At 45.6% G+C, this 27654-nt stretch overlaps 2 protein-coding genes across 2 annotated transcripts in view; one reads left to right on the forward strand and one right to left on the reverse strand.

The window, feature by feature from the left end:
* The window catches only part of LOC130123588 (acyl-coenzyme A thioesterase 11-like), a 29124-nt gene extending 25412 nt beyond the window's left edge, over positions 1–3712 (forward strand). Inside the window, exon 18 of the mRNA XM_056292804.1 lies at positions 3139–3712. Within this exon, the coding sequence (XP_056148779.1) occupies positions 3139–3378 (240 nt within the window). The 3' untranslated portion in view covers positions 3379–3712. The remainder of the gene's footprint in view (positions 1–3138) is intronic.
* A 190-nt stretch (positions 3713–3902) lies between these two features.
* fam151a (family with sequence similarity 151 member A) lies at positions 3903–27654 on the reverse strand. The gene is made up of 13 exons (XM_056292805.1): positions 27517–27654; positions 27008–27183; positions 24943–25086; positions 23143–23292; positions 20705–20867; positions 20099–20160; positions 14774–14859; positions 14189–14265; positions 13226–13362; positions 12091–12273; positions 6780–6883; positions 6052–6228; positions 3903–5814 (listed from the first exon to the last, which is right to left on the reverse strand). Exons 1-13 carry the CDS (start codon positions 27612–27614, stop codon positions 5428–5430), a joined length of 1944 nt encoding a protein of 647 aa, XP_056148780.1. The 5' UTR covers positions 27615–27654; the 3' UTR covers positions 3903–5427.

A 27654-nucleotide genomic window follows, 5' to 3' on the forward strand; every position in this document is an offset into this window, starting at 1 on the left:
CTGGATACAATGTTTACTGACAGATACGTTTCCTCACTCATCTGGATACAATGTTTACTGACAGATACGTGTCATCACTCATCTGGATACAATGTTTACTGACAGATACGTTTCATCACTCATCTGGATACAATGTTTACTGACAGATACGTTTCATCGCTCATCTGGATACAATGTTTACTGACAGATACGTTTCCTCACTCATCTGGATACAATGTTTACTGACAGATACGTTTCATCACTCATCTAAGTGACCTCGTCAGTCTAAACTGCCTGCAGGTACCCCACCCTTATAAACAATTAGCTGCATAACGACCAAAACCAACAATCAGTTTCATATGCAAATATATAGGCGTGACCTGTAAGTAGAGTGACAGCGGCCATGTGTACTGTTCACAGAGGATTAGGGAATCTACAGCATTGTAAAATGGTGACATGTATAATGACATTCCCAAATTCTCTGTGAATAGTACACATGGCCGCTGTAACGCTAGTTAATGGTCACGCCCACATTTGCATATGAAACTGGTCGTTGGTTTTTGTCGTTATGCAACTGGGATTTGAAGGTTGAAAGAAGGTCAGTGTTGTGATGTCTTGTGGGAGAGAGTTCCATAGGCGGGGGGGCAGAATGACTGAAGGCTCTAGACCCCATGGTAGTCAAGCGGGCCGATGGTGTAGTGAGTTCGAGAGCAGAAGAGGATCTGAGAGTGCAGGAGGGCGTGTGGCTATGAAGGAGTTCGGAAAGATATGAGGGAGCTCGGTTATTAAAGGCCTAAAATGTGAGGAGCAGGCTCTTGAAGTCAATACGGTATTTAACAGGGAGCCAACGGAGTTGCTGAAGAACAGGAGTGCTATGATCTATGGAGGGAGTTCTGGTAATGATACGGGCAGCTGAATTCTGGACCAGCTGAAGCTTATGAAGACACTTTTGTGGAAGACCAAAGAGGACAGAATTACAGTAATCAATACGGGATGTAGCCAGGGTGTGAGTGAGTTAGGTGTAGGTGACGGCCAAAGATGATTAATATTGCGTAGGTGAAAGTATGCAGACCGAGTAACGTTGTTGATGTGGGCTTCAAAAGATAATGTGCTGTCCAAGATGACACCCAGACTCTTAACCTGAGGCGATGGAGGAACTAGAGCTTTGTCAATAGTCAGAGAAAAACTATCAGGTTTGGTCAAAGTAGATTTAGTTCCTACTAGGAGGACCTCAGTTTTACCATTTGTGGGCGTGTTGACTAGTTTTTCCTCCCTTGTCTACCAGCGCCCCACACGAGTGTTTTATTTTCAAAAAAATCAACAAGACCGACTCTAAATGTGTGCGTCACATGGACAATATTAGTGTAACTAAGAGATTCACTGACAACAAATAATGTGTTACATAGATAATCAACTATAATACAAGTTTCATAAGACTCACTTTGGCATTTCTTGGTTATAAACAGACCTGTTCAATTTCTCTCTGACCAATCAGTGGTCAGATTTTATTTATATTTAAATAAATATAAATAGATATTGTATGTATTTGTGTTTATATCTTATTAATTTATTTTTACTTTTATTTTATTTATATTTAAATTTAAATATCTTTATTTTATAAGATTTTATTTATATTTAAATAAATATATATATTTATATTTTATTTATTTATTTTTAGTGGTATTTTCATGTCACCTTTTAGTATCGGCTCAGCTCACTTGGAACCTCGACGGAGGTGGTACCAAAAAAAAGTAGCTGGTACCAGCCCTAACTTATGCAAGTAGAGCGAGTAGAGTCGAGCTGAGCCGGTACCATGCAGTGGAGAGGGGGCATTAGATGAGTGATGAAGCGTATCTGTCAGTAGACGCTGTGTCCAGGTGAACTGATTCAACCTTCTTTCCTTTTCTCACCTGGATTATTGAGCATGTGTAAAGACGCTGCAGAGGTGAAGGATTATAATACTTCATTGTGCTCTATCTGTATCTGGCGATGAGCATAACACTGCCTGAGCCTTACAGCTTAGACAAGTTTGCCTGGACACACGCTGACTAGCCGCAAGACTTCCTCCCTCCACGCACCCTGACAGCAAACACGTCTATTTACAGGTGGACGTTGATAGTCTCAAACCCACGCGTCCCGTTACCCATGATTCTTATTGTTTTTCCACGGCACTGGAATGTAAAGTCAGCCTGCTGACACCTGCTGCCAACACCGTAATCTGCCCACACAGCTTATTACATACAAACACACACATCTGAGATACACACTCGTGTGTGTGTGTGTGTGTGTGTGTGTGTGTGTGTGTGTGACTATACATTATGGTGTCACAACTATCTTTTTGTTTTTGTTTTTCACAGCATACACACACACACACACACACATATATATATATATATATATATATATATATATACACACACACACACACACATATATATATATACACACACACACACACACACATATATATATATATATGTATTTAACACTAGAACGAGCAAGGCGGAAATTTTGTTTTGACCATTTTGGATTTTTAAAGTTTAATAACTTCGTGGGAAAAAAAGATACACACCCGCCGCTCCCTGAATGCTCCTAAAATTGCATATATTTGCATTAAAATGAATTTTAGATCAGTTGCACAAAATGTTTTGATAAGATCTACCTAAAACGACCATGAGCCGTCAAAGTGGCCACACGTAATTTGCGCGTCATCGTGTGCATCACGTCACTACTGAGACGTGTGTTGGTCGCGTCATTTCCTTGGTGAAGTTCATCGCTCTGTCCTAGAAACACACTAGCGCCCTCTAGTGCAGAGAAATAGTCTAAACTTGATTTGTGATTATTGCCAACATGTCTGGTTATGGACGCACCATGACTACCACCGAGGCGCTGCAGTATTTACAGGCGTTGGACAGCGGCCATTTTAAATTGTTTAAAAATAGTATTAAAGTTGTTAAAATGTTAATTTTGGTGTCAGTCGTTTCCTAACAGGCATACTAACATATGTAATGCATTAACTCAACTGGGTATTTATCTTGACAGAATATAGAGTTTAAAAACCGGCGGTCATTTTGACCGCCCACGGTCGTTCTAGGTAGGAGTGAAATCCCGGTCGTCCTGCTTTAAGTCTAATGTCTGGCTGTCAAAATCTGTTCTTAGATCAGTTATTATAACCAGGCGTCTCCAGAGGTCCTCCCTTACATCTCTACGGACATCGCTGGCCTGTCCTCCTCCTTCTACCACACCTTCTGCACCTGCAGCCAGTATCTGACCAAGAACAGACGGCAGTCCAGCACCGAGCAACAGCCCAGCCAAAGCACAGAAGACGGCAGAGAGGAGCCTCCCTCCGCAGCCGCCACCGACGGCCTGCTGTTGTCTGCACACAGCACGCCATTTTAGACGCGTTTTGTGGGCCAGTTTACTCCACCATCAAGAGAAGGATTTGTAGTTTGTTGAACTTATTCCTTCAGACCAGTACAGAGAGAGAGACGGTATATTTTTACGGTAAAGGAGTGTAAGCAGGGAGGAAAGGTTTGGGTTTTTTTGTGTAGTTTCAGAGCGCATACTGATTGACAGCAGTGAAAAGCTCTTCGCCGTACGCAATGACTGAAATATTTCAAGGTTTCTGAATCAACCTGAACAGGTAGAAACAATAACTGAATTCATACATGCATAGACTGAGGGGTGAATATAGATGCGGGAGTGGGAAACTTGCTTCGAGGAACTATTTTCTGCTATTTCTCGGACATTATTGTAACATTGAATTTAGCGACGCATGTTTGTTGATTTTACAGTGGTACGGGTGACTGCAGTTATTAGTATCATAGAATCTGTTTTCAATGGTGACGAGATATCAGGTAACGATTTGTGTTAATTACATTTCATGACACGTGACATTTGCCCCCCCCCCCCCGGCACTGCACAGCTTAGCCTTTTAGGATTCCACCTTGCAGGCTATCATCAGCCTCTAGAGCTGACGGTTCCCTGGGCAGACTGGATGGAGGAGGCGAATGAGCAGAAGCGGACCAAGTACCAGGAGCTGGTGGATCAGTGCCGGAGGAGAGGCTGGAAGGCGCGTTGTGAGCCCATTGATGTGGGGTCTAGAGGCTTTGCTGGCCGCTCACTGTGCAAGGTCTACACTCTACTTGGCATCAAGCCATCAAGTCTTCCATAGAGGCTGCAGAGAGGGCCTCCAGATGGCTTTGGATCAGTAGGCGTGATCTGTGGGCCAATGCTGCTGGGACAAAAACCTGGCGGGGTCGCCTGAGCTAGGGTGTATGATGTTGAAAGACCCGAAACACCTGAGGACCTCAGAAAACATCACTGATGATGTGTCCCCAGTGCATCCTAGGATGGGTCTTCGAGGCGTGTTAGGCCTTCTGACTGGTTTCTTGCCTCCACTAATGTCTTCTGTTGCTTTATGCTTGATGATTATACAGTATCACATCCATCCATCCACCCATCCATTATCCGACCCACTTATCCTGCTCTCAGGGTCGCAGGCGCCTATCCCAGCAGTCATTGGGCGACAGGTGGGGAGACACCCTGGACAGGCTGCCAGGCCATCACACAGGGCCAATACACACACACACACACACACACACACACACACACACACACACACACACACACACACACACACACACACACACATTCATACCTAGGGGCAATTTAGTATGGCCGATTCACTTGACCTGAATGTCTTTGACTGTGGGAGTAAACTGGAGGAAACCCACGCAGACACGGGGAGAACATGCAAACTCCACACAGAGGACGACCCGGGACGACCCCCAATGTTGGACTACCCCGGGGCTCGAACCCAGAACCTTCTTGCTGTGAGGCGACCGCACTAACCACTGTGCCACCACTGAATAATATGATCTGTCCCCCCCCCCCCCGTTACGCCATCACAAAAATAATTTAGATCGGGCGTCCGGGTGGCGTGGTGGTCTATTCCGTCGCCTACCAACACGGAGATCACCGGTTCAAATCCCCGTGTTACCTCCGGCTTGGTCAGGTGTCCCTACAGGCACAATTGGCCATGTCTGCGGATGGGAAGCCGGATGTGGGTGTGTGTCCTGGTCGCTGCATACAGAGTACAACCCGGGACGAACCCCAAAGTTGGACTACCCTGAGGCTCGAACCCAGGACCGCGCTAACCACTGCGCCACCGTGCCGCACCACATCTGGAGAGGTGAATACTCAGTCAAGATGGGAAGTGTCTGACTCCTCCGTCAGGGCCGTGAACAAACCTCCTAGACTGCCTATAGCCATGTAATGTGTCATGTAATGTAGTTAATGTAAATCATTACCAGATGTCATAATTGAAATGCATTTTTAAAAACAGCTGTAATTATTTTGATAGTAAGACATTAATACGGGTGTTGCCACATGTTGCATATTTTATGTTTTTCACAGCAAAATTAAACTGCAGTGCCAGATGCATATTCATGACTGGTCCATCTGTTTGAGTAAGGGGGCTGTGGATTGGGCATGTAGTATACGGTACAGCCGAGTGTTTCTGCTCCCAATTCGCTGCATCACGAGAGCCTGCAAGACTGATCCAGCCTCAGTCCCGCTCTCTCCGTCCTCCTTCCTCCCCTCCCTCCCTTCTTCCACGACGAGGTCGTATCTGTCCGTCGCTCTCATAAGCGTGTCAAGCTCTTTGCCGCTGCTCGGTAGTGACTCCCTTCTTAGATGTAGAGCCATACGTTGGGACGTGATCCTGACACCGCAGGGGATCTGGGAAGGCCAGCTCTCCGCTCTCAGGACGAGGGTGACATGGGGGAACAGTCTCTCGACTTTGGACACAAACTCTTGACATGAGATAGAGTCCTAAAAGGGAAGGGAGGGTGAAGAGAGAGGGAGAGAGTAATAAAAAGCCATAATATTAACCCATAAAAAATGATATATAATGACAAATAATGTAGCCTTTAAAACAACACAGAATGCTAATTTAAAAAAAGCAAAAAACAAAATAGCAGGCAGACAATCATCCTAGCAAGCTAACTCAGACAGAACGACTGACAAGACCTTCATTAACAGAATAGATCAACAGACAGACAGACCGACCTGTGAACTGGAGCTGCCATTTGAAACTCCGACATTAACCCAGACAGGTCTGTAGAGCTGCTCTCTGTTGTAGGCTGAACTCAGCAGCCTCAGAGAAACGTCCAGAAGGTCTTGGGTCTGGACCTGCAGGTAGAGGCCCCAGGGCCCGTCGGCCAACTGGACCAAGTCCAGGAATTCCTAGAAGATGAGGCTTCGTAAAGTCAGGGCAAAACTTTGATTTTGAAATGTAACATTTCCATTGGAGTCCGTGGAATATTCATAGTCTTCGGGGGGCCAAATCTTATGGATCAAACCTACGCTGTTACAGTTACAAATCTTAACAGTTCTACACTTGTTGCATGAGAATATTGCTCCTTGTATCCGTTGGTGTGAAAATTATTTCTTTTGAACAACTTAATCGCTCCACTCCGATCCACAAAACAACTATAAATTAGCTAAGTTGTTTGTGTCTTGGTAATAAGAAGGTCTTGGGAACTATTGGTTCCCCATTTATTTCAACGGACGAGCTCTCCGAGATGAAAAGCCCTGAATATTAGGATTAATTTAAATTCGGCTTTTGAGCCATGTCTCCTGACAAGTACTCCATGAAATACATTGAAAAAGTATTCAGCTATTTTATAGAATGGGTGACAAAATGTGTAACATCAATTCCCCAAAAAAGTTTCTTTTTAGAAACACAAGGTTTCTCTACTAGGACAATGTTCAGAGATACTGATGTAAATCTCCACCTGAAGTGTGAGCGGGTTCAAGTTCAGAGAACTTTCTACCAGAGGGACGTGGGGCCGGTCACTGTCAGAGCCCACCATGACCACCAGCATCCCACCAACACCACCTGAAGAACCACAATCAATACAAACGGCACAATAAAGACTTCAGTCACATATAGCCTGATGTGGCTGAATCGCTGTCAGTATTCTGTCCAGTAAAGACACCGTCCCAGCAGTGATTTCAAGCCCTACTGAACTCCCTACTTAGTGTAGAAGGTTTTATGTGTAAAATTAACATTTTGGATTGAAAAACTTCGAATCAAATGTTGTGAAAAGAATTGCTGGTAAATGATCTGACTGTGCAGCAGTCCTCGGCATGCCAGGCCTATGTCAAACATGGCTAAAACAAACTATTTTCCCACAACACATCAGGGAGGGCGTGATTATGCTAGAAGTAGTCATGTGCCCAAAACCACCATGCAGGGTGGGGGAGTTGCATTCATTTATAACTTCATCTTCAACCTTAGTTACTGACTAAATCTGAGTCAATTGAGGTGCTTGGTTTGCGCCCCTCTACGTATATATTGGCACAGTGGCGCAGTGGTTAGTGCGGTTGCCTCACAGCAAGAAGGTTCTGGGTTCGAGCCCCGGGGCAGTCCAATCTTGGGGGTCGTCCTCTGTGTGGAGTTTGCATGTTCTTCTTGTTTCTGCGTGGGTTTCCTTCAGGTGCTCCGGTTTCCTCCCACAGTCCAAAGACATGTAGGTCAAGTGAATCAGCCGTACTAAGTTGTCCCTATGTATGAATGCGCGTGTGGTTGTGTGTGTATGTCGGCCCTGCGTGATGGCCTGGCGGCCTGTCCAGTGTGTCTCCCCGCCTGCCGCCTAGTGACTGCTGGGATAGGCTCCAGCATCCCCGCCACCCTGAGAGCAGGATAAGTGGGTCAGATAATGGATGGATGGATGGCTATATAAATACAGTGCATCCGGAAAGTATTCACACCCCTTCACTTTCCCCACATTTTTTTATGTTACAGCCTTATTCCAAAATGGATTAAATTCCTTTTTGTTCTCATCAATCTACACACAATACCCCATAATGAGAAAGTGAAAAAGGTTTTGTAGAAATTTTTGTGAATTTATTAAAAATGAAAAACTGAAATATTGCACCTACATAAGTATTCACACCCTTTGCTATGACACTCAAAATTGAGCTCAGGTTCATCCTGTTTCCACTGATCATCCTTGAGATGTTTCTACATCTTGATCGGAGTCCACCTCTAGTAAATTCAATTGATTGGACATGATTTGGAAAGGCACACACCTGTCTATATAAGGTCCTAGACATGTTACTCTCAGCAATTCCTGATGATGATACACCACTGATTGTCATAGGAGACATGAATATCCTTACTGACAAAACCCAAGTGACTGACTTCCTGTCCCTTCTTTCCTCCTTTGACCTCAAACAGGTCTCCCCCCCCCCCCATACGCACAAAGTGGGCAATACTCTTGATCTGATTTTGACTTGAAACTGCTCTACAGCAAATCTGACTGCCCCCCCCACACACACATCTGTCAGACGACTTCTTTATTAAATTCAGGCCTCCTTACTGGAACATCCTCACGTCCCTCCACAAATGGTCTCCTTCCGCTGAAATATCTGGTCCCTTACACTGACCCAGCTTTCCAGTGACATCTTGGCTTCCATGCCTCCTCATAATGAATTCTTTTCCCTCCCTGTCAACGAGGCTACAGACACTTTGTTCCTCACCAGCCCCCTCTCTTAACAATCTCTGCCCTCTAGCATCCAAACCTGCTCGTAACGCGCCCCCCCCCCCCAGTTCATGGCTCACTGAAGTCATCAGAGAGCAACGGGCGGAGCTCAGAGCAGCAGAGAGAAAATGGCATAAAACCAGAGAGTCCACTGCCCTCAGTGACTATCAGTGTATCCTATTATCGTTCTCCTCCAACTTAAAAACAGCTAAGATCACTTACAATCAGAACAAGATCTGTGGTGACACTGATGCACGAAAAATGTTTTCTGCTTTTAACTCACTCCTTAATCCGCCTCCCCCTCCGACTTCTACTCTGCTCACTCCAGATATGTTTGCCTCATACTTTACTGATCAGGTTCCTGCCATCAGTAACCAGTTCTCTAAGCCTGACCAACTCTGTCTGCCACTGCCAGCTAACAGTGCCTCACTCACCTCTTTCTCCCCCCTGACCGGGGAGGAAGACTCCAAGCTTCTGCTGGACTCTTGTCCCACTACCTGTCCGCTGGACCCGATGCCATTCAACCTCCTACAGATCATTTCCCCCACACTTAACCCCGCAGTCACACACATCATCAACTCTTCACTTACAACGGGTGTGTTCCCCACTACAGTTAAGCAAGCTCGGGTCACCCCGCTGCTCAACAACCGACACTCAACTCAACCTAGATTGAAAACTACAGACCGGTTTCACTCCTACCCTTTCTATCAAAAATACTTGAGCACATGGTCTTTAACTAAGTCTCTGAATTCTTTTCTGAGAACAATCTACAATCCGACTCGGTCTGGCTTTAAGGAGGGTCACTCTACCGAGACTGCACTCCTGTCGGTAATGGAATCACTGCATTTGACTAGAGCTGCTGGTCAGTCCTCAGCTTTATTGCTGCTAGATATGTCAGCTGCCTTTGACATGTTAACCACCAAATCCTCCTCTCCACACTCACTGAGCTTGGTATCTCAGGATCTGCCCACCGCTGGTTCATGTCCTACCTCTCGGGGAGATCCTTTAGAGTATCTTGGAGGGGAGAAGTGTCCAAACCTTATGCACATGGGTGCTTCAAGGGTCAGTGCTCGGTCCCCTTCTCTTCTCACTATACACCACCTTACTTAGTGCAATCATCCGCTCCCATGGTTTCTCATACCATTGCTATGCTGATGATACCCTGCTCTTCCTATCATTCCCACCAAATGACCTCACAGTCTTGGCACGGATATCGTCATGCCTTGCTGATATGTCTGCATGGATGAAAGAACGCCGCCTTCAGCTTAACCTATCTAAGACGGAGCTCCTTGTCATCCCAGCCAGTCCATCCTTACAACAACAGATCAATATTCAGCTCAGATTAGCCCAACTCATGCCCACCAAGTCTGCCCGAAACCTGGGTGTCATGATTGATGACCAACTAACCTTTAAGGTTCACGTGGCCTCGATTGCTCGATCATGCTGATTTGCCCTGTACAACATCAGGAAAATTAGACCCTACGTGTCTGAGCATGCAGCATAACTCCTGGTACTGGTTCCTGTAATATCACGCATTGACTACTGCAACTCCATACTGGCAAGTCTCCCTGCATGCATTTTCAACCATCTGCAAATGATCCAGAATGTGGCAGCTCGTCTGGTCTTCAACCAACCCAAAACAGCACATCACTCCACTGTTCATATCCCTCCGCTGGCTCCCAGTAGCTTTTGATATTTGATCCTGCCTGCATCAAATTCAAAACCTTGATGCTCACTCACAAAACAGCAACTAAAACGGCTCTCGCCTACCTGAAGTCCCTCATTCAGGTCTACACTCAGTCTGGCTTGTAATTCCAGTTTTGACTCGTTGGTCCATCTCCTCACAGTTTTAAACACAGACTTAGCAGAATTTAGTTTCTGCCCGTAGGTTGGGAGAAGATAAACCAGATCAGAGTCCCAAAACATCATGGGGGACAGATTGATAGGTGTCCTTTAATTTTGTGTAGCAATGATCAGTGTTTTTTCATTCCTGGTGGAACACTTCATGTGCTGTCTGTATTTTGGCAGTTTGTGTCTCTGGTTTTCTCTGTTTAAGTCCCCCAAGAACAATAATCAGGTAGTCTGGATATTTCTGCTCCATGTTTATCTGGTCAGCCAGGTGTTGTAATGCCTCACTAACACATGCCTGAGGTGGGACGTAAACACCAACCAGAATAAAGGAGGAAAACTCCAGCGGTAAATAAGTTGTACAGTTAGTAAAAATGGTCGCTAAGTGAGGGCTGCATGATTTCTTCAACACTGACATCTGTACACCAACTTTCATTTGTATAGAAGTAGATTCTATGTCCCTGTTTTTTTTTCCCGTTAGGTCAGTTTCACAGAGGAGTTGGAAGTGCGGCAGATGGAGTGAGCTGTCCAGTTTAAGCTCAACCAAGCCAGGTTTCAGTCAGGCACAGGGTAGCAGATCTGGAAAAGTCCATGTTTGTTGTTTGTTCAGTTTTTCTGGCTTTTTTTTCTTTCTTTTTTTTTTCTTTTTTTTTTTTGAGGAGCAGCAGTTCGTCCATCTTGTTGGCCAGAGAGTGGACATTCGATTGACGGGAGCGCAGTTCAACGAGTGCTCCGGCGAAGCCTATACAGAGCTGTGGTTCCTCCAGCTAAAAGCTTGGTAAAACTTTCCGGTTCAATGAAATACGGCGGAAACGTTTGACTAGTGTGGATAGTCAAAGGTTGTGTGTCTGTGTGAATGTAAAGCCCTCTGAGACTCTTAACTGTGATTTAAAACTATGAATGAATCACTTAACAGATTAACAATTTATGCAATTTATGCCCCTTTTCCACTGCATGGTATCAGCTCGACTCAACTCAACTCTACTCGCTTTTTTTTTGTTTTGTTTTCCATTGGGCAACAGGTAGGGCTAGTACCTGGTACCAGGTACTTTTTTTGGTACCACCTCCGTCGAGGTTCCAAGTGAGCTGACCCGATACTAAAAGGTGACATGAAAATACCACTATAAATAAATAAAATATAAATTTTTATTTAAATACAAATAAAATCTTGTAAAATAAATAAATAAATTAAATATTTACATTTAGATATAAATAAAAATAAATGAATAAAATGTAAACAAAAATACAAATAAGATTTATTTATTTGAATATAAATAAATTCTGACCACTGTTTGGTCAGAGAGAAATTGAACAGCTCTGTTTACAACCAGGAAATGCCAAAGTGAATCTTATTAAACTTGTATTATAGTTGATTATCTATGTAAAACATTATTTGTTGTCAGCGAATCTCTTATTAACACTAATATTGTTAATGTGAAGCACACATTTAGAGTTGGTCATGTTGATTTTTTTTTAAAATAAAACACTCACGTGGGACGCTGGTAGACAAGGGAGGAAAAACTAGTCAACACGCCCACAAATAACCAGCGGGGGCTACGCCATGGGGGGACGCTATCTGAAGTGGAAAACGAAATCCCAAAAAGTAAAGTGAGTAGAGTCGAATAGAGTAGAGTCGAGTTGAGCCGGTACCGTGCAGTGGAAAAGGGGCATTAGTGACTGATGTGCAGTGTTGTGTTACCAGTGTGCGTACCTGAGAGCTGGGCTAACAGGGAAGCTCGGTCAGAGATGGTGAACCAGTCGATGGCCAGGCTGTGCCTTTGTGTGCCTGCTGCTGGGAAGTGGGAGCGCCCCGAAGGTAGATCAGTGTCAGTAGGGTAGAAGTACTCCATCAGATCTCCACCAGGATAGAACAGTCTCTGACGACCTTGTTGATCTGTAAATACAAGAAAGAAGGGAAACAAATTAAATAAAATACAATGTGAAAATGACCATTTAGACTGATTCACCTTTTTTAGATGGTGAACATATCTAGAGTTCAGCTATAAATCCAAAGCTCTCCACATGTAAAGCATGAAAATGTGATGCCTCACCCACATATTATTCTCTGTTTATCCTACAGATGCATGTATGTTTGTATGTATGTTAGATTTCCTTCTTATGTCAACTTACTCTTGATACATTTCTTGATTCTCCTAGAATCATTTGAGAGGAAACTAGTGCCCCTTTTCCACTACATGGTACCGGCTCAACTCCACTCGACTCGGCTCCACTCGACTCGCTTCTGTGTCGTTTTCCATTACCGTAATAACAGTACCCCCTCGGTGTAGCTGGTCCAGTTTTTTTGGAGCCTTGACAAAGGTGGTACCAGAAAAGTGGTAACAGTTACCAAAATGCCGGTACTTTCCAGTAATGGAAAATTAAAAAAAGGGCGAGTGGAGTCGAGTTGAGCCAGTACCATGTAGTGGAAAGGGGGCATAAGATGCTTTTATATATTTCAAAATATATACATATATATTGACAGTGAGGAGTTTCACCAGGGGGACGTAGCACGTGGGAGGATCACGCTATTCCCTCCAGTTCCCCCTCCCCCCTCCCTGAACAGGCGCCCCGCCAACCAGAAGAGGCGCTAGTGCAGCGACCAGGACACATACCCACATCCGGCTTCCCACCCGCAGACACGGCCAATTGTGTCTGTAGAGACGCCCGACCAAGCCGGAGGTAACACGGGGATTCGAACCAGCGATCCCCATGTTGGTAGGCAACGGAATAGACCGCTACACTACCCAGATGCCCTGGTGGACTGCTTCTTACGTTTTGAGTGTTGGAGGGCTGATGTCATTAATTCATTTGCTCTCATAGTCAGATGTGGCTGGGTGACTTCTTACTTGCCGCCTGTTTGAAAGCTGACAGCGTCGGTTCATATATATCGTAGTAAACCCTGGCAGGGTGGCTGTTGTCACGAACAAAGAGCAGGTCACTAACAGTGGGATGGATCGAACCTTGCCACAGGGTGAGACTGAACCTGAAGAGTAAATCCCGACAGAAAAACAGATTCAGGCAGACAAATTACAACACACTTCGGATATGCTGTGGCGGTAAAGGCAAAGGAATGAGCAAAACCACAGTCTGCGTCAGTCTGTCAAACAATTATTTAAACAGACGGGTGACAAATGAAAGGAAACCCCCACATAAAGTGTCTTAGTATAAGGTGTTGGGCCACCACGAGCCTCCAGAACAGCTTCAGTGCTCCTTGTCATAGATTCTACAAGTCTGAACTCTACTGGAGGGATGGACGCCATTCTTCCAGAAGATATTCCCTCATTTGGTGTTTTGATGATGGTGGTGGAGAGCGCTGTCTAACACATCGGTCCAAAACCTCCCACAGGTGTTCAGTTGAGTTGAGATCTGGTGACTGTGAAGGCCATAGCATGTGATTTACATCATCTTCATCCTCATCAAACCATCCAGTGACCCCTCGTGCCCTGTGGATGGGGGCATTGTCATCCTGGAAGAGACCACTCCCATCAGGATGGAAATGTCTCGTCATAGGATAAAGCTGGTCGCTCAGAATAACTTTGTATTGATTTGCAGTGACCCCTCCCTCTAAGGGGACAAGTGGAGCCAAACCATGCCAGGAAAATGCCCCCCCACATAACAGAGCCCCTGGACCCCCTCACTGTAGGGGTCACGCATTCAGGTCTTTCCTTTAATCTGTCACCCGACTCTTATCTACCAGTTGTATTATGAAAGGTCTGGTTCGTGGTTTTGGATTCATGATAGAAATTATTTGGCTGTTACATCGTCCCGCTGGTACTGTGGCGTAACAGACTGAGGTTTGGTCTGGTTACCGTGACGACTGGTTGAGCAGCCAGCTGATGTGCTGCCAGCTCCTGCGAACCAACAGGGCATGGACAGGAAAGGTCACCTGGAGAAAAAAGTGCACTTGAATGACTGAACTCATGTGTTTTACAAAGCTGATGAGGAAGATGGATGAAACTCATCCTAACACTTCGTGACTACAGTGGAATAACAACACATCATATTAGCACAGGAGCTGTTATTCTATACAGTGTTATTTATATTTTTTTTTTTGAGTATTTCTTTTTGAGTGTTTCTTTTAACAAAGTTAAATATATATATATATTCGGGGGGGCAACCGCAGGAACCACCGCAGCCGGGACGCGAACCTGGGGCTCCCGCACCGCGGGCGGCTACGTTAACCAGTCAGTGTCAGAAGTGGGATGCATGCTGATGCACTTCCCAAAGGAGGGGGGGTAGTGTAACGTGCACGGATGAGTAGGACCCTTTAGCCGAGCGGTTAGCGAAATCTCCCGCGGTGCAGGAGATAAGGGTTCGCGCCCCGGCTGCAGCGGTTCCTGCGGTTGCCCCCCCCCCCCGAATTCACTACAATATGTCGACCAAGCCAACCTTACCTTCTGACGGATATCTTTGATGATGTCATACATCTCTTGCACCATGGTTTGGGTGTAGGTCTCAGTGAAGATAGGGGGAGCATAGGCTACCTGAACAGGCAAAGTAACACAAACAGGTGGCAATTAGTGTAGAATAAATTGTACACACGGAGGCAGTGTTATCAGTAATTTAAAAATAATCCTATGCTGGGATTACAGACAGCAGTGATGTGCACAAATGCCATTTAAATTCATTGTACTTTGCAATTTATCCAACGTATATGTGCAGACAGGTAACAGACAGTTGAGCAACACGTTGAAGGAAAATGAAACACTGAGTCAAAGTTTTGTATTCGTAAACTCTTGTGTGCCTTCTTTATAATGAAAAGTCTCAATCCTGGACATGAGTTCAACTTTTCTGAAGCAAAAATATACAGCTGTTTTTGAGGTATCAAAAAAATCACAACTTTGCTTCCCCTGCTGTCTACATTTGAAGACTTGGCTAGACTACTGGCCCTTCCTCGGTTATTGATGTGATACTTGAGCGCTTGAGGGGACTTTTAAAACGAGTGCAAAAAGCTCTGATCTGACTAATATGAGTGTATGCCTCACTTCCTTACATGCACAAAACACACACACACGCATGCACACATACACACACACACCCTAACTTCTCTACCACACATATTTCTACTGAGGAAAGTTCACTGTGAAGCTCCCACGTGCACCTAATTGAAGTAAAACGGCAAAAGGAAATGCTGCTGCTAACAAAGTTACACAAGTAAAATGGAAAAAGGAAATGCTGCTGCTAACAAAGTTACACAAGTTTGATCTTTGTCATGCAGTTCCCCATCAAGCTGTTGTCCACAAAGAAGGTTAAGGTTTAGTCAAAGTGGGTAAAGTCTGTAACAACATAAATCCCAGGCAAGTGAACGAATTTGTGATTTGTCTGAACACCGGGTACACACAGTTTGCCAGGATTACAACCCATGACATCGCAGCACTCGGACTCTCCACCCAGTGTTCAGCCAGAGCCGGGGCAGGTCAAATATAAAAATATACTGTATTTGTCTTAACAAGCATAGGGTCCCACTCACCCAAGTATTAGAGATTTTATCCAAATGCTTCAGATGTGTAGAGAAGCTGAATGTAGTGTGTTTTAGGGCTCTCTAAAATAACAATTCTAACACGGGGATCAGTTGTTTGAATCCCCGTGTTACCTCCGGCTTGGTCGGGCGTCCCTACAGACACAATTGGCCGTGTCTGCGGATGGGAACCTGGATGTGGGTATGTGTCCTGGTCGCTGCACTAGCGCCTCCTCTAGTCAGTCGGGGCACCTGTTCGGGGGGGGGGGGGATTGGGGGGGGGAATAGCGTGGTCTTCCCACGCGCTACGTCCCCTTGGTGAAACTCCTCACTGTCAGGTGAAAAGAAGCGGCGGGTGACTCCACATGTATCGGAGGAGGCCTGTGGTAGTCTGTGGCCCTCCCCGAATCGGCAGAGGGGGTGGAGCAGCAACCGGGACGGCTCGGAGGAGTAGGGTAATTGACCGGATGCAATTGGGGAGAAAAAAGGGGGGAGGAAATCCAAAAAACAAATAAATAAAATGACAATTCTAAGGATTTATAGGCAGGTTCTTTGATACCCCGTGTGGTGCAACCTGGACACATCATCAGTAATGAACCCAGGGTCACCAGGTGTTTCCGGTCTTAACATCAGACACTCTCACCCGAGCGACCCCAGCCGGGGGTTTATCAAGCTCTGACTTGTGTCCAGGTAGTGCATCACGCCACACCTCATCCCTCTTCACCCAGCGCCAATGGGAAGGGCTTCCAAGATGTTTCTAATGGCTCTTCTTTGCAGCCCACAAATTCCAAAGAGTCCCAGGACCCTTTGTAGTAGAGACTGGCCTGCAAGCCCCCTGCAGCTCACTTGAACCGGCTTTCAATGGGCCTTCCACCCATTCCTCCAACACTCAGCTACCAGATCTGCATAACTGGCTGTCTTCCTTTCTTGTGCCTCCTCCATCCAATCTTCCCAGGGGACATTTTGCGCTTTTACTTTAGCAGTGGTTTTGCTCTTAGATGCTTTTTTAGATGCACTTATGACCTCTGATGGCTAATAGTTCTCCTGATTTCCTACGTTAAATGCACTTATTGTAAGTCACTTCGGATAAAAGCATCAGCTAAATGACTGTAATGTAATGTAATAATAACAAATAGTTTGTGGTGTATGTAGTCTGTGCTGTGTGTGCTGTGTGTGCTGTGTGTGTGTGTGTGTGTGTGTGTGTGTGTGTGTGTGTGTGTGTGTGTGTGTGTGTGTGTGTGTGTGTGTGTGTGTGTGTGTGTGTGTGTGTGTACACACAGTGGCCAAAGGAGTCGAGTCAAGATTCCATGTTGATATATCCAGGCCTTGAATTTTCCAGGAAGCCCTGACTTTTCCACTGTGGAGAGGCAAGTATTGAGGTCATCACTGGTTTTCTGGTGTTCTACTGTGTCCTTCAGATTGTTGGTTAAGTTTTACCCAGGCTCTTGAATGGCTTTTCAGTCACAGATGGAATTTGGGTGCCTCCCAAAGAGAAGCTAAACTGGTCAGTTACTTGTCCTTTCCTGGGGACTAGAGACCTGGATTTTGTGGGTTTGAAGCTCATTCTTGCCCATGTAATGAGCCTTTCAAGTCCTTGAAAAAGCCACCTGCATCCGTGCAGTGATGTAGTTGTTACCATTAGGTCATCAATGAATGTTGTGATTGAGGGTTGTCAGGTGCCAGATTTGGATTGGGGATCTCTACATTCCACTTCCATAGACTTCACAAGCATATTCATGGCCAGCACAAACAGGTACACAGAAACTGTGGAGCCAGTAATTATACCCTTTTCTAGTCGATGCCACGCTGATGTCGAGGTCCTAGAGGACACCCTCGGGCTAAAGTTATTGTAATAGTTGAGGATGAGGTTTTGGATCTTCTCTGGGACATGGTGTCTGATCAGGGCCAATTCTACCACCTTGTGTGGGATCGATCTGTAGGCATTAGCGAGGTTCAGCCACAGCACTACCAGGTCTTCCCTGCTTTCTCGCTCCTCTCTGATCAGTTGTGTACTCTATGCATCCTGGAACACCAGAGACTCCTCCCTTCTGCATGGAGGTGTCTATACAGGAGTACTTCAGGAGAACTTGCATGAGACGATTGGCAGCAATCTTGAAGAAGATCTTACATTCCACACTGAGGATCGAGATCGTCCTAAATTGCTCAGTGTTGCTTGCGTTCTCTTTCTTAGGAATCCACACACCTTCTGCATATCTCCACTGCTGCAGCACCTTTCTCCTCCTCCAGATCACCCTGTAAATCTTCCAAAGCCATACCAAAAGCCTGGGACACCTTATGAAGACCTTATACGGTACTCTACTTGGGCCTGGGGCTGAAGATGTTCTGGCCCACTTGATGACCTCCTTGATCTCTTTCAGTGTGGATTCATTGATGTTGAACAAGGTACTGGGTTCAGGTGAGGATGTAAGGGCTGCACAGTGACCAAGGTCTTACTCCCTCATGCTGTCACTATAAGTGTTGTGGCAGTTCATTTCTTCCTCAGGGCATGACAGGTGACCACTACGTTTCTGCCCCAGTAGATTCTTCATAAATCCAAATGGATTTGCAATAAACGCACTGCGCTTACGGGCCTTTTCTTTGCCCCTCTTCCAGTATCACACAGCACACTGAAGGGTGATTAGACTTTCCCTTACCATGCCTCAAGTTCTGACAAGGTTGCCCTCCTTTCCTCACTTGCCTTCCTCTACTGGCTTTTGAGTGTCCTCAGCTCTTGTTTATGTCTTAACTTCCTGTCGGTTTGGATTTGCAGTAGTCTTGGTGGCACGTTGTTCCTTGATGCCGAACCTCTCTGAAGCGATGCTCATTATCAAGGTACTCATTGTCTGAAGCAGGGGTGGGCAATCTTATCCATAAAGGGCCAGTGTGAGTGAAGGTTTTTGTTCCAATCAATCAGTTACACACCTGATCCCACTAATCAACCAGTAGAGTCTTTGCTGAGGAATTTGATTAGGAGACACAGGTGTGTAATTGCTTGGTTGGAACAAAAACCTTCACCCACACTGGCCCTTTCTGGATAACATTGCCCACCCCTGGTCTAGAGCCTGTGATCTGCACCACCCTTGGCTGTTGCTTCAAGGACTGCATCCACATCTTCGTGGAACTGGTGCCACTCTGACTCTTTGTTGGCAGCAGGCCACAAAACTCGATGATGTTCTGATGGTCTACTTTGGGCGTGGCTTGTGGTGCTCGGAGGTTCTGGGCACTGTGGGGTGTCTCTGGGCCTAGCTCCTCCTCTGTCTCACCAGGTGCTGTATCAGGTACTTGCACTGTGTTGCACCACTTGTTCCTTCCTCAACCAGCCCATCTTCGTCTGGTGGATCTTTAGACCTCTCAGGTTTTTTGCAGACCTTGATGCATCTGCAGAGTGCACTCTGTAAAATTACAAATCTGAGGATTTATATGCAGGTTCTTTGATACCCCATGTGGTGCAACCTGGACACATCGTCAGTAATGAACATCATCATCAGGTCATCAGGTATTTCGGGTCTTAACATCAGACACCCTCACCCGAGTGACCCAGCCAGGGATGATCAAGCCTCGACTTGTGTCCAGGTAGCGCATTACGCCACACGTCACCTCTCTTCACCCAGAGCCAACGGGAAGCTTAAAATGACAATTCTGCGGATTTATATGCAAACAAGTGTCCTTTTTGATACCGTCTACTGCTGGCCTTTCCTCATTCAAACAGTTACTGTTGGGTTGGACGTGGACTGGCCAAACTCCACTGTATTGCCACGTGTCACCATAGGTGTCAGTAAATCAAACAAAAACACAATCTTCAGAATTGTATCTTTAAAATCCTAATCTGTTGTTTTTGGAGAAACTCATTTGTTCATTTGTACGCAGACATTTTGAGAGGTAGGCTTTTCTAATGGAAAATAACTCTCTCTTTGCAACTTTAACTTCTGGTGATCTGTTGTTTCCCAAATGTTTGCTAAGAATACCATCTTTTTTTTCTTTTTTTTTTATTATTTCTATCTGTTGGTATATTTTATTGTATTCTTTTTTTGTGTTGATGTTGTTGTACTGTTCTGTTTATATCTTTTTGAAAACTTAATAAAAACTTAAGTGAGGAAAAAAAAGAATACCATCATTAGCCAAAGAATAGAGCTTTACAAATGTTTTTCATACAGATTCTGTTCATCCATCCCATTAAAAGCTCAGTCAGTTCATTTGAAAGATAAATCACCACTGCCTTATGGGGTAAATGCTGGCTAAAACTTGTCTGTACTTGGGTCACCTACCTGCCATCCAGGAGACACAGTCACATTCGGAAACTTCTCCTCAATCAACTGGAGAAATCTGCAAGTATTGGTGTTCGGGTGGGGGTTCACAGAAAGGTTGATAAAAGAGGATGGGGGCACCAGAGAACGGTAGGCAGGAGGGAACATGAGAGGGAAGAGAGAGGAAAAGTAAGAGAAGATGGAAAATAGGCAACAGGGAGAGGGAGGGAGAAATAGACATATTAAGCAAATCCAGTTCCCGACTGATAACTAGTGATAATTAAAAGTATAAAACCAGTTCAATACAAGCTCTAGGTGGGGAGTGGACCAATACTGTTCCAAATGAATAAGACAAGTGATTGTAAAGGCTTACAAACTAATAGCATACTAAACAACATCAGAATGGTCATCCCCTTTTAATATAATGATAAAAATACAGTCAAATAATCTAATGAAATGTTAAGATGAAATACTGATGAAATCTACTGCTGCAGTCTACTCCTATTTTCACTGATTCCATCTTATGTCCCCAAATGAATGAGACTTTACTTATAGGGTACAAAATGGCTGCCAACAAAACAGCTTTAGAATTGGAGTTGGAACATCAAATCAAACTGTCTTACGCAGTCCCATTGACTGTAGGCAGGAAGGCTGGTACATTCGGTCCTTTCAGGATATCGGCATTGAGCCACACAGGCCTGTTAATGCCTCTGCTTTTGGCCTTTTCATTCAGCAGCTCCAAAGACGGGGCCACCGATACCAGAGACTTAAAATCCAATTTTATACCTGGTAAGAGAGAAAGAATGAGAGACAGTGATACAAGAGACATTGATAGTCTATTATACACCGATCAGCCAAAACATCAAATCCACCTGCCTAATATTGTGTAGGTCCCCCTTGTTGAGGCATGGACTTTACAAGAACTCTGAAGGTGTCCTCTGGTATCTGGCACCAAGACATTAGCAGCGATCCTTTAAGTCCTGTAAATTGTGAGGTGGGGCCTCCGTGGATCGGACTTGTTTTTCCAGCACATCCCACGGATGCTCAAATCAGACTGAGATCTGGTAAATTTGGAAGCCAAGGCAACACCTTGAACTCTTTGTCATGTTCCTGAAACCATACCTGAACAATGTATGCAGTGTGGCAGGGTGCATTATCCTGCTGAAAGAGGCCACTGCCGGGGTGTCTAGGTGGCGTAGCAGTCTATTCTGTTGCCTACCAACACGGGGATTGCCAGTTCGAATCCTCGTGTTACCTCTGGCTTGGTTGGGCATCCCTACAGACACAATTGGCCATGTCTGCGGGTGGGAAGCCAGATGTGGGTCTGTGTCCTGGTCACTGCACTAGCCCCTCCTCTGGTCAGTCGGCATGCCTGTTCAGGGGTAGGGGGAACTGGGGGGGAATAGCGTGATCCTCCCATGCGCCACTTCCCCCTGGCGAAACTCCTCACTGTCAGGTGAAAAGAAGCGGCTGGTGACTCCACATGTATCAAAGGAGGCATGTGGTAGTCTGTAGCCCTCTCCAGATCAGCAGAGGGGGTGGAGCAGCGACTGGGACAGCTCGGAAGAGTGGGATAATTAGCCGGACATAATTGGGGAGAAAAGGGGGATCCAAAAGAAAACACTGCCATTAGGGAATACCGTTGCCATTAGGGAATACCGTTGCCATGAAGGGGTGTGCCTGGTTTGCATCAATGTTTAGTTAGGTGGTACATGTCAAAGTAACATCCGCATGAATGTCCAGACCCAAGGTTTCCCAGCAGAACATTGCCCAGAGCATCACACTGCCAGCGCCGGCTTGCCTTCTTCCCATCGTGCATCCTGGTGCCATCTCTTCCCCGGGTAAACGACGCACACACACCGGACCGTCCACATGATATCAAAGAAAATGTGATTCATCAGACCAGGCCACCTTCTTCCACTGCTCCATAGTCCAGTTCTGACACTCACATGCCTATTGTAGGTGCTTTGGATAGGTGGTGGATAGGAGTCATGACTTCGACCAGTCTGCGGCTATGCAGCACAGTGGCCTTGTGGTTAGTACTGTTGCTTCACAGCAAGAAGGTCCTGGGTTCGAACCCCAGGCCGTCCTGGGTCCTTTTTCTGCATGTTCTCCCCTTGTCTGTGTGGGTGTCCTCTTGGTGCTCCACTTTCCTCCCACCATCAAAGACATGCATGTTAGGTTAATACTCCTACCTGCACCCCTGACCAAGGTGATGACAAAGAAGTGGAGTTGGTCACCGGCTGCTGCACTGTGGCTGCCCACTGTTTCTGGTGTGTATACAGCGGATGGGTTAAATGCAGGGAATGAATTTCATTGTATGTATGTACAGTGACAATAAAGTATCTTCTTCATACACAGTAAGCTGCGATGCACTGTGTATTCTGACACCTGTACATCATAGCCAGCATTAACTTCTTCAACAATTTGAGCTATAGTAGCTCTTCTGTGGGATCAGACTGGATGGGCTAGCCTTCGCTGCCCACATGCATCAGTGAGCCTTGGGCATCCTTGACCCTGTCACCGGTTCACTGGTTGTCCTTCCTTGGACCACTTTTGGTAGGTACTGCGCTGCATGCCGGGAACATCCCACAAGACCTGCTGTTTTGGAGATGTTCTGAGCCAGTCGTCTAGCCATCACAATTTGGCCCTTGTCAAAGTCCCTCGGATCCTTATTCTTGCCCATTTTTCCTGCTTCCAACACATCAACTTCAAGTACTGACTGTTCAATTGCTGCCTAAAATATCCCACCCCTTGACAGATGCCACTGTAATGATAATCAGTGTTATTCACTTACCTGTCAGTGGTTTTAATGTTTTGGCTAATTGGTGTATATACTATTATATAATCTGACTATGCCGTCTATATGTTATCAAATAGAAAGATTGAGCAAAAATATAGATGGCAAACTTGAGTAAGTCTTAGCCTGATTTTGACCTTACCCCGATAAAGATAACTGGATAAAACTGCTTACATGGCTGTTTTTGAAGTAGGGGTCACAGCTTGGTCGGTTTAACATCGGGTTATTATTTTGCATGTAAATACATTCAATGCCAGATACCTTTTGCAGAATTGAGCACGGCCTCCAGCCATTGGTCCAGAGTGTTGTCACTATAGATGGTGGGGGGGTGTGCCATAATAGGAACCGGCTTCTGATTGGGCGTGCCAAATCCCTCAACTGTGACATCTGCCTCCAGAATCATCGCGTCACCTGAAGGGGAGGAAACCGGTTTTAACGGCATGTCCACAACAGTCTGTTATTAATTTACTGAAGTGTTAAGACAAATATTACATATAGATTAGATTAGATTAGATTGTTTTATTAGCCACACGACCAAGGCCGGTGGAATTTGTTTTCAGTACACATTACATTACTTTCATTTAGCCGACGCTTTTATCCAAAGCAACTTACAATAAGTGCATTTAACGTAGGAAATCAGGAGAACCACTAGTCATCAGAGGTCATAAGTGCATCTTCTCTCTAAACAAGCATCTAAGAGCAAAACCAGCGCTAAAGTAAAAGTGCAAGAAAGAGATTTTTTTTTTAAAGGAGTAAATACAATAAGTGCTAAGAACAAGTAACAGGGTAGTAGTTCTTAAACAGGTGAGTTTTCAACCTGCGCCGACAGCGACTCCGCTGTCCTGACATCAGTGGGGAGTTCATTCCACCACTGTGGGGCCAGGAGAGAAAAGAGCCGTGACCGGGTCGATTGGCAGCAGGGGCCTCTGAGCGATGGGGCAACCAGGCGTCCCGAGGCAGCAGAGCGAAGTGGTCGGGCGGGGGTGTAGGGTTTGACCATGGCCTGGAGATAGGAAAGAGCTGTTCCTTTCACTGCCCTGTAGGCTAGCACCAGAGTCTTAAACTGGATGCGAGCAGCTACTGGGAGCCGGTGTAGGGACATGAGAAGGGGAGGTGTGTGGGAGAACTTAGGGCGGTTGAACACCAGACGAGCTGCAGCTTTCTGAACAAGCTCCAGAGGTCTGATGGCCGACACCGGGGGGCTACCAAGGAGGGAGTTGCCGTAGTCCAGCCGGGAGATGACATTCAGTACAACTTTATATACACACTATAGAAAAGTACACAATGGCACAACAATGTAAGGGGCGTATGGGGTGCGGCAGCTGTTCAGCAACCTGGCTGCCTGTGGAAATAACCTACTACTGAGCCAGATGGCATGTGAGTTGATGCTTCTGTAGCGTTTTTTTAGATGGAAAGAGCGAGAACAGAACATGAGCGGGGTGGCTGGTGTCCTTAATGATGTTTTGGGCTTTCCTTTTGCAGTAAGTGGTGTAAATATTGTGAAGTTGTGGTACTTCTGTGCCAGTGATTTTTGCAGCTGTCTTTACGGTGTTTTACGGTGCTTTATGGTGCTTTACAGTGTCTTTACATTGTCTTTACAGTGTCTTTACATTGTTTTTACAGTGTCTTTACAGTGCTTTATGGTGTCTTTACAGTGCTTTACAGTGGCTTTATGGTGCTTTACAGTGTCTTTACAGTGTCTTTACGGTGTTTTACAGTGCTTCAAAGCAGTCTAGTCAAATTTCTAATCAAACCCCACCAATGAATGTACTTTTCAATCCACAGATAATACATCAGAAAGTGAGTAAATGTATAGATTGTGTTTGATACAGACTACATAGAGGCATATAGTGGATAAGGTCTTCTATGTAGATGTGATTATTTTCCGGTGATATTGTGCGTTGTGTTGTGTTCTTTAGTATGTTGTATGGTATGTAGCATTCATTAAGTGCTGTATCTTTGTGCTTTGTTTTTTGTGCATTGTATGAGATTTGGATGTGTATGTGCATCCGTGTGTGTGTGCGTGGGTGCGTATGTGTGTGTGTGTGTGTGTGTGTTTACTTGCGAGTGCTTTTTTCATTGCAGTCATGTTGTTGGCGCGGTGATACCAAGTAGCCAGCAGGCCGTCAGGTCTGCTGATTTCCCCTGTTTGAACCAGGAAGTCCAACATGTCTCCACTTGTAGGAAATGTTGTGGCTGAGGAACCTGATCAGATGGCCAGAGTCAAACAGCTAAACTGTTCAAGACAAACATCCACACATTTACCAACCTACCGTGCCCCCCCCAATAGTCACCCTTGATAAATATGAGCAAAAGGGGCGATGAAAAAAATGTCTTTATTGTTTATCCTCTTGATCTTTCACTCAAAATATTAACATTAAATGAACCGTTTATTGAAGAAAAACGATTGAAAAGAAAAATACATTCTTATCATGAATGTATATTTCTCTGAAAAACACTTGTGCCGCAGTCATTGGCTGCCCTTCATGTAACACTGAACGCATCCTCCCTATGCTAAGATCACAGCTCTGAGTCTTGTCCTGTGATGCATAATGAGGTTGGTGAACACGTGGCAAGGGATCTGAGACCATTCCTCCATACAGAACCTCTTCAGATCCTTCAGAGTCCGAGGTCTTTGCTTGTGGACTCTCCTCTTCAGCTCATCCCATAGGTTCTCTACGGGGTTTAGGTCAGAGGACCGGGATGGTCATGGCAAACATTCGGTTCTGTGGTCAGTGAACCATTTTTGTGTCGATTTTGAGATGTGCTTTGGATCACCATCCTGCTGGAAGCTCCAACCACGGCACTGTTTGTTTGTTTGGGGTTTTTTGGGGGGGATTGTTTCTCCCCCTTTTCCTTTCAATTGTATTTGGCCAATTATCCCGCTCTTCCGAGCCATCCCGGTCACTGCCCCACCACCAAACCGGAGGTAACATAGGGATTCAAACCGGCAATCCCCATGTTGGTAGGCAACAGAATGGACTGCCATGCCACCCGGACGCCCCGGAACACAGCCACGCACTGTTTAAGCTTCCTGACAGAAGCCATCAGGCTAGTACTCGATGGAGTCCATGATACCATGTATCCTAAGTTGTCCAGGGCCTTTGGAAGAAAAACAGCGCCGCAGCATCAAAGCTCCACCACCATGCTTCACAGTGGGGATGAGGTACTTTTCTACATGACTGTCTTTCTGTCTAAGCCAAACCCACCTCTGCTGTTTGCTGCCAAAAGGCTCTGTTCTGGTCCCATCTGACCACGGAGCCTGGCCTCGTTGTAAGTCCCAGTAATGTCGGTGCTTGAGTTTGTTGTTTGATGACAGCAGAGGCTTTCTTCTGGCAACCCTCCCAAACATCTTGTGGTTATGTAGGTGGCGTCTGATCATAATTTTTAAGACTTTCTGACCCAAAGACACAGCTATCATCCGCAATTCTCCAACTGTGATGCGTGCGCGTGGGGTCAATTTCAACACAGGCAGATTCTTAACATCTCTAGTGGCTTTATACTTCTTAATTATTGCCCTGTTTGTGGAAATGGACATTTTCAACCGTTAAGCTGTTATTATACATGTGGGCCCCTTCAGGCAATGATGAAGCACTGGTGGTCTTCTTCTGGCCCTGACAAAATGGATGTGAGCCTGAAGTGGCCCACATGTATAATAGCAAATATGGCCCAAATATGCCAAATCAAATGTGGGCCTTTTTTGGCAAAGATGCGGTGCTCTGGGCAACATGTAATCTGGATGTGACCCTGAAGTGGCCCATGTGGTAAATGGTGAATATGGCCCAAATATCAGGAAACAAATATGGGCCACCTTTGGCAAATATGTGGCACATGCGGCATTGCTATGGCTTGGTTCTGGCCCAGATCTGGCAAACAGGAGCGGACCATACAAGTGCCATCATTCCACGTGGTATGTGGACCGAATGAAAGTGTCGGGTATGGGACAGGTCCGGGCCACATTAATTTCGCTATCTGGGACAGGGATATGATCCGGCGAGCCCCGTGTTGGTAGGCAACGGAATAGACCACTACGCTACCCAGACGCCCCCGGCATCCCTTTTTTAACATGTACCGCGGGCCTCGTCCTGGACAGAGCACCTTTAAACACACCTTGTTGTGAGCGTACCTGAGGGTTTGGTGACCACCACAGCGGTGACAGTGATGATAATGAGGAGGAGGGCTAGTCCGGCTGCGACAGACGACATCACCAGCTGTTCTCTGGATAGACAGCCCAGGTAAACTGTTCGCTCTCCTGTCTCTGAATCTGAGTCTTCACACTTGGTGTCAACTGACAGCTGCACCCTAGAAGAAACACGCAGTACAGTTAGTCCATCTGTCAATCGGTCGATAAAACAAATAATCAATCGATTGATTTTTTTCTCTCAGTTCATCTATATATCTTTCTTTCTCCAAATCAAAAAGCAATAATGTTGGGATAATAGCATCCCCCTGGTAATGGAACAAATTGCCTTACTCAATGGAATCTCAGCAATATTATATTAGGGAGGGGAAAGCATTCATAATTTAGTCTAAGGATTCAACCTGGTGGCATTCTGATCATAACCACATCTCTAGCCTTTCCTCCAGTACCGGCAAATATAGAAAAATGAAGTGTTTGTAAGACCTGCTACCAACCTGTGTTGTCCTTTTTCAATCCCCCTGTTGGTTTCTCTTTCCATCCATCTGCCCTCCTTCTCTTGTGTCTGCTCCTCTTTGGTCTCTCTCTGCTCCATTGCATGTGACAGTTTGGGAAGCGCCTTCAAACTGAGAGGA

The sequence above is a fragment of the Lampris incognitus genome, chromosome 14 (assembly GCF_029633865.1).
Source record: "Lampris incognitus isolate fLamInc1 chromosome 14, fLamInc1.hap2, whole genome shotgun sequence".
In the NCBI taxonomy this organism is placed as follows: domain Eukaryota; kingdom Metazoa; phylum Chordata; class Actinopteri; order Lampriformes; family Lampridae; genus Lampris; species Lampris incognitus.

What these genes read in the sequence shown, in the direction of transcription:
- fam151a (XM_056292805.1), bottom strand. Translation starts at nt 27,614, where the DNA reads ATGGAGCAGAGAGAGACCAAAGAGGAGCAGACACAAGAGAAGGAGGGC. An exon ending in CGTGCTCAATTCTGCAAAAG is followed by an intron (nt 20,868 to 23,142) that starts GTATCTGGCATT and finishes CTCTCTTACCAG; the next exon opens with GTATAAAATTGGATTTTAAG. An exon ending in ATGGCAGCTCCAGTTCACAG is followed by an intron (nt 5,815 to 6,051) that starts GTCGGTCTGTCT and finishes CTTCCCTTTTAG; the next exon opens with GACTCTATCTCATGTCAAGA.